General features: G+C 32.2%; 1 protein-coding gene across 1 annotated transcript; it reads right to left on the reverse strand.

Moving 5' to 3' along the window:
• Positions 1 to 210: 210 nt before the first annotated feature.
• LOC144998783 (sucrose synthase 3-like) lies at positions 211 to 6,766 on the reverse strand. Its single transcript, XM_078958518.1, has 15 exons — positions 6,669 to 6,766; positions 6,429 to 6,561; positions 6,037 to 6,188; positions 5,768 to 5,960; positions 5,503 to 5,621; positions 5,211 to 5,427; positions 4,949 to 5,044; positions 4,697 to 4,870; positions 3,621 to 3,737; positions 3,362 to 3,528; positions 2,703 to 2,927; positions 2,215 to 2,536; positions 1,085 to 1,329; positions 645 to 783; positions 211 to 343 (listed from the first exon to the last, which is right to left on the reverse strand). The coding sequence occupies exons 1-15, from the start codon at positions 6,764 to 6,766 to the stop codon at positions 311 to 313; spliced, it is 2,430 nt and encodes an 809-aa protein (XP_078814644.1). The 3' UTR covers positions 211 to 310.
• Between the last annotated feature and the right edge of the window lie 383 nt (positions 6,767 to 7,149).

A 7,149-nucleotide genomic window follows, 5' to 3' on the forward strand; every position in this document is an offset into this window, starting at 1 on the left:
ATTTCTTTCTTCCCATCCATAATAATAATAATAATAACAATAATAATAATAATAATAATAATAATAATATTATTATTATTATTATTATTATTATTATTATTATTATTATTATTATTATTATTATTATTATTATTATTCTTTAAGTATCACCTAGGTTTTGTGCATATAATATAACAACACATGTACAACGAAATACATACATACCGACATATATACATACATAGTTGTGTACACAGACTTATGGAAGCCACATCCCCTTCCCATATTGATCGGGAAGACAACTCCTAACAACTCCTAAGGCTGATCATAATTAATCATCAACAGCTAGCGAAACGGACTTCACCTGCTCAAGACAGTAAAACCAACCAAAGTTGTAAAAATATATAATTTATACAAGCGTTAAATCCCAAAATGGTCAAGTGGTTTCTGTTTACAACACATCTAAATATGCTACTAAAATGTTAGCTTTCTATAATATGCACAAAGTGCATGTAACACGCTTTTTCAGTTGATAATTAAATTGGGGATATATGCTTATGGAGCTTAATTAAATGCAAATGGGCTTGTAAAAGGATTTTGTTTTTTACTTTTTCTCTTGTAGACAAGAATGCATGCATGCATGGGTTAATTGGATGAAATCTCACCAGTTCACGAAACTTTAGAATGTAAAACATCTCAAGGTATCGTCGGGTTTCACGCCTCTCGAGCTTTGAGACGTACTTCCAAAAGCTGTAAACTCCAGCCAATGTCATCAACCGTTCTGCGTAGATCTTCCATGTGTACCTATATATATGTAAAATAATATATGTATAATTATTAAAAATAAAATCTTCATCTGATATATAATTATCAAATTTATTTTTAAAAGTAGAAATCTTGATTATCATTATTAGGAATATAAAATTCTACTGAAAATTTGTATTAAATTTAAACTTAAATAGTTAAATTTAAGTAAAGGACTTCTCCGTCCAAGAAAAAATATATGGCTCTGGTCTATGGGTGAGCCGAATCAGATGGTCGATTCAAAACAAAACTTATAGTTTTGGAATTATTTGATGGATTTAAATGTAAATCTAAGATTTACCGTTCGCTTATTCTTTTGAGGGCAGCATCAGATATGTTGACCCAGTAAGTGGGTTCTTCCTTGCACTTATGAAAAAATTCAGCCATTATTGCAGATGTCTTATTAGGGTGATATGGATCGATATGGAACCCAGACACGCCATCTTCGATAATCTCAGCTGGACCACCATGACATGTGGCAAACGTTGGGAGTCCACAAGTCATTGCCTCTACCACTGTAAGCCCGAAAGCTTCATAGAAAGCAGGCTGCATGACATTGATCCCATGCATCCATATTATCATATATAATTAGTTAATTTAGTAGCTAGCTAGGGGAATATATATATATATATATATATATATATATATATATATATATATATATATATATATATATATATGTTCAGGTTCATTTGAGACCATTTTAATTTTGTAAGATTGTGAGACCAAATCTAAAAATAATTTTAAAATGCAAAATAAATAGAAAAATCCAAAAAAAAAATTAATATTATTTTCAGAATTTGAATTAACTAAAAAGATATAAAAAATAAATAAATAAATAAATAAATCCCACTTTTTTTGAAAAATACGTGAAATATTCTAATAGAATATTAGAGTGTACATATTCTCAAAAATAATTTTAAAATGAAAAATAAATGGAAAATCTAAAAATTCTTTTTTTAAATATTATTTTCGGAACTTGAATTAACTAAAAAAAAATCTCGTTTTTTTTAAAAGTACGTGAAATATTCTAATAGAATATTAGACTGTACATATTCTAAAAAATAATTTTAAAATGGAAAATAAATGAAAAAAAATACAAATTTTTTTTTTTTAAATATTAATTTTAGAACTTGAATTAACTTAAAAAAAATAAAAAAATAAAAAAATAAAAACCGTCTCACGGTCTCACAAAATTGGATCGTCTCATATTAACCTAACCCTATATATATATATATATATATATATATATATATATATATATATATATATATATATAGGGTTAGGTTCATATGAGACGATCCAATTTTGTGAGACCGTGAGACGGTTTTTATATATATATATATATATATATATATATATATATATATATATATATATATATATATATATATATATATATATATATATATATGAATTAAATTATAAAACCTGGACGAAAATTCCCCTTCCATCAGCAATATAGCGATACAGTTCTCCATTTCGAGCTCTGTTGGTTTGGGCGGATATCCATCTGACCTGACCATCCAAGTTGTATTGCTTAAAAAGATGATGCATTTTCTCAATTTCTGCGATCTCTTCTCTGTCACTGGACTTGTTCACATCATTGTATCCAGCAACCACAACAAGATTTGCCACTTCCCTCAGCTTCCCATTCTTGGCATAGCACTCAACCAAACCTGTGATGTTTTTCACATGGTCCAGCCTCGCCATCGAGAAAATCATGGGTTTAGACGGGTCACTTATATTACCACTGCATCCAAACACACATATGCATGCATGTTACTTGATTAACACACACACACACACACACACACACATATATATATATATATATATATATATATATATATATATATATATATATATACACACATCATCTCAACATAAAAATTAACAAAATTCATTCAGACTCTCACACATGGATATCATTCTGCTCAGGGTCGTACAACAGCTTCTCAATTGTGGCATGCAGAGATGTAAGTCGTTTCTCTTTTTCAGCATATGAGAAGTAAATGGTCATATCTGCCCCTGGAGACACGATGTTGAACTTTGGATCAAACACATCAATACCATGAACAACCCTGTACAGACCTGGAAGAGTGAACGCTGAATGACTCTCATACTGTCCAACAGTATTCTTCCTGAAAAGAATTCAGATCTAAAATCATAACACAGAGCAAAAGAAAAATCTTAAACAACGATGACTTCAAACTTCAAATTGATGGTCCAACAGGTGAGACCATCATAGGGTAGCAGGAACTTGTGAAGTTCAAATTAATAATGGCTGGAAATTAAAACAAAGATAAAGGTCGTGTAAATCTATATACAGTTAACAACTTATGCATGAAGACTATGCAAGTTTCAATTATAGAATTTATACGGGCTGCATTAGGTATCAGGGGAGGGGCAGATACTGTTATGTTTTTATTCTTTTCTTATCTATGATACACACACAAGTATCACATACATCTACTTCAGAAGGTCTGACGTTCGTATATATGAGCAAAATTTCCTGTTTCAGGAGATCACACCATATTTTGAACAAAACACCTAAAAAGTTCAACAGGGTACGTACGTTCCTGCAATCTCTTGGTATGTGCTGGTGATGATAAAATCCGCATTGTTCATGGCTAGAAGGTCGGCAGTAAATTGACAAGAAAAGTGGTACTTGTCGTCGAATTTCTTCCAATATAGATCAGAATCCGGATACTTTGTTTTCTCCAATGCATGTGCAATGTTGCACTGCATATACATCATATATCAACAGTTTGAATATTGAATTTAGAAATTAATGTGCGACAGGTAGTAGTTTCATCAATAACAGAATCCCTCACCTGGGTTACTCCCATTTTGTAAGATAGCAACGAGGCAACCAGATTGCCATCACTGTAGTTCCCAATTATCAGGTCTGGAACACCCTTTAATTCGGCTGCAATTTCGCTTGCAGCATCCTGATGATGAAACAAACACAATAACCTTTGTAAAAGTCCGAAGAATATTCTTTCTTCTTCATGTTTGTGTGGAACGAATAAGTAAGAAACTGACAAAATGCATGTGGACAAGAAATGGTGTCCTTTATCTTGATGCATGGGTTAACCTGGGCAGTGGATCAATTATTCGAATGGGTCATATGGGTCTAGTGTTTTCTTTATGCAGAAGATAAAATGAAACAAAGAAGCATTTAGAGTATTAGAAAGTAAATCTGACTTGGTCTTATGTAGACGAGTCTAGTGGAAAATAAAAGGCATGTGCCATTAGTATAACATGGAATCTAGTAGCTATTATATCCACAATGTATAATTTAATGGAATAGTTAAATGAGATGGCATGGTTAATTGTGGATTAAACTTTATATCATATTGGTATTCAATGGATATAAAGTTCAATGATTCATTGAACTCTTCGATAGAAAAAAGAAAACTTTTTAACTATTAAATATATATACCCATTGAACTCTTCAATAAAAAAAAAAAAAAAAAAAACTTTTTAACTATTAAATATATATTGCATTGAACTTAATAGAAAAAAAAAACTTTTTAACTATTAAATATATATTTCATTGAATTCCCTACAATAATTAATGTAAAGTTGTATACTAAATAAAATAAAATATAATAAAATATTTATGTATCAATCCATTAAACTCAATATAAATAAATGTACTTGTTTAGCTTTATGACGGGGATATAGAGTTTCAGATGTCCCTCCTTTGTAAGGAATTTTGGGAACGAATAAAAACACAGAAAATTTGTTCCAGTTGCGCCATTTGTTCTTAATTTTACACAGCACGTTTGTGTGTGTTTTTGGTCTAGTGCAGGTAATGTTCCAACACTATAGGGAGGTAAAGGTAAAACTATGACCAACATTTGACCCAGAATATATAAAAATTATATATGACAATTCAATTTACCTCCGTAAACGCCTCAATGTAAGGCCATATATCAAACCTTGATATCCATTTACGAAGAATCCCTTTGTCAGTCCTAAAAGGAACACGTAATATATGGGTATGTTCAGTTCCACTGACTCTCTCCAACCTTTGGTTGCATGAAGTACCTTTGGCATCAGGTATCAAGCGAGTCACCTAAAATGAGAATAAGGGAAACTACAGCTGCCGAGTATAAACTTGACTCATAATAATGATAATAATAATAATACGTACGATCAGAATCTTAGGTTTGATATCAAGTCCTTGCTGCCTTAATTTTAGTAACATCTCATTCTCCAAGGAACGCACTTGATCCAATATATATACAACCTGTACTTTAGAAGAATACAACTGTTAATTCGCATGATATATATATATATATATATATATATATATATATATATATATATAATGACATTCATACTCTACAAAACTCTCGCAACAATCACCAATCGCATGAAAAAAAAACCACCAATTAATGCATGGGAGGGTGTACCTGGCCACCAGTATCCGGCAAACCCAAAACATTCGCCTGCCCAAAGTAACCATGGACGGATAATATGACAACGTTGAAAACCATTGGTATCTTTCCAAGAAAATTTTCAAGAGAAGAGGGATCAGGTGCTTGTAGAATGTCAGAGAGAAGATGCATCATATTAAGAACTCTTTCAGCATTGTTTCCCCAGCCCCTTTCAAACCCCATTCCTTGCAATCTGCAAAAAGTTAAATGGTCGCTTCAGTACTATATAAAGATCTAGTCTTGTGTTAACTTTGGTCGATATACTGACACATATTCAAACTCAGAGTAGGGCGTATCAGGTGGTAGTTTGGAAAGATAATCCTCTGCTTTTGCCAGAGAAGACTCGAGTCTAGACATGGTTTGTATCCGGTCATTCAACATCATTGCCTGCAAAATCCTTACAATCATTAATTTGATGGTACGTACGTGATCAGGAAAGTAATCGAAGCTTAATTAATTAAAAAGACACTAATTAACGTAAGTAGCTAGCAGAATTATGGAAGCAAAACCAATTAATATTGAATTGGACTTACATATCCCTTATGTTTATGGGCACGAAAGAAATCCAGAAGCGGCTCCATACAATCCTTATTGTGGAACATAACTGAAGAGAGGTGGCGGTTGAGGAACAGAACTCCATTGCCAATGGATGACGAGCGTGACATTCGAGGAAATGTAGCATTGAATGGTTCAAGATCCAGCTCAAGCACGAAAGGGCTCTTACTCCTATAATAACATCCACCCCATAACTTAGTTACTACATATATATAACATATATAATCAGTATTTATTAATTACTCACTGTCCATCCACAAGTTCCTCCTTGAAAACAAGGTATTCAGCAACACTCAGCTGCTCTACACTTAGTTCGTTAACATTTATACGCAAAAATTCCCAAACACCTGGTCTCGGACGAACCGCTAAAGCTACGTATGGAGGAAGAATTATGCCTTCCTATAATCAAACAAATTAAGTAAAGGTTACAGATCTACAGAAACATGATAAACAAAGATAAAATAAGGAAACAAGGAAAACAAAATCAGAAAACTCAAAGAAATTAATGCATGGTAGATTTTAATTTGAACACATATCTGTAAGCTTTTGGTTTGAAACTATTAATTCCCTAGCTATTGAAATTTTACAAAATTAAACAGACAATAAATATATCCAAGGGCAATCGTATATGTGCGTTACCTGTGCGGACTTGAGGATTTCGCCAAAAGGACCATCTGTAAGCTTTTGGCGGGAAGTATGATCACTAATGCTATTCTCAATCTCGTCGAGGAGGTGATGGGGCTGCAAAATACCCTTCCCCTGATCCACGTACCTACAGGAATTAATACTCTATTAAATACGCAACGCAAGGCAATCATGTCCATGAGTATGAGTGAGCTAGGAAACTCGGTAAAAAGTCAAAACTAAAGAATTGATTACCTGGAAAGGAGAGAGACAATTTCGTTGCGATTAGCGGAGACAGTTTCTTGAACACGCTCTCGCATACTTTGTACTCTTGTAAACTTAGGAGTCACCATAGTTTGAGCAAGTTGACCAAGAAGATGGATGTTTCTAGCTAGTGTATGTGTATATATATATATATATAGCTAGTGCGAGAGTGTTGATAAGAAGAAACGTTCCGGCGGTGGAATTTTGAATTTCGAATTAATCTGCATTAAATTGAAGTTACAAAGATCAACCAGTCAACCGTACTGATCGACATCTGTCCCACCTTCGTGTCTCATGCATTGCAGTCGGTTCTGTGACTCCTCTTTTATAAAATATATAAAGGGTTAGCTTTGCATACTTTTGATTTGATATTTTTATGATTTTTTTGCTTTATAATTTTTTTTTAAAAATTGATCGTATTTTATTATTATTAAATTATTATATATATATATATATATATATATATATATAT

This window comes from Lactuca saligna, chromosome 5 (assembly GCF_052625555.1).
Source record: "Lactuca saligna cultivar CGN05327 chromosome 5, ASM5262555v1, whole genome shotgun sequence".
In the NCBI taxonomy this organism is placed as follows: domain Eukaryota; kingdom Viridiplantae; phylum Streptophyta; class Magnoliopsida; order Asterales; family Asteraceae; genus Lactuca; species Lactuca saligna.

Bases quoted from the DNA above. Each gene is read 5' to 3' on its own strand.
- LOC144998783 (XM_078958518.1), bottom strand. From the start codon at position 6,766: ATGGTGACTCCTAAGTTTACAAGAGTACAAAGTATGCGAGAGCGTGTT. The intron at 5,045-5,210 runs GTACACCCTCCC...TCTAAAGTACAG, and splicing joins TGCCGGATACTGGTGGCCAG to GTTGTATATATATTGGATCA. The intron at 2,928-3,361 runs GTACGTACCCTG...AATTCTTTTCAG, and splicing joins TACCAAGAGATTGCAGGAAC to GAAGAATACTGTTGGACAGT.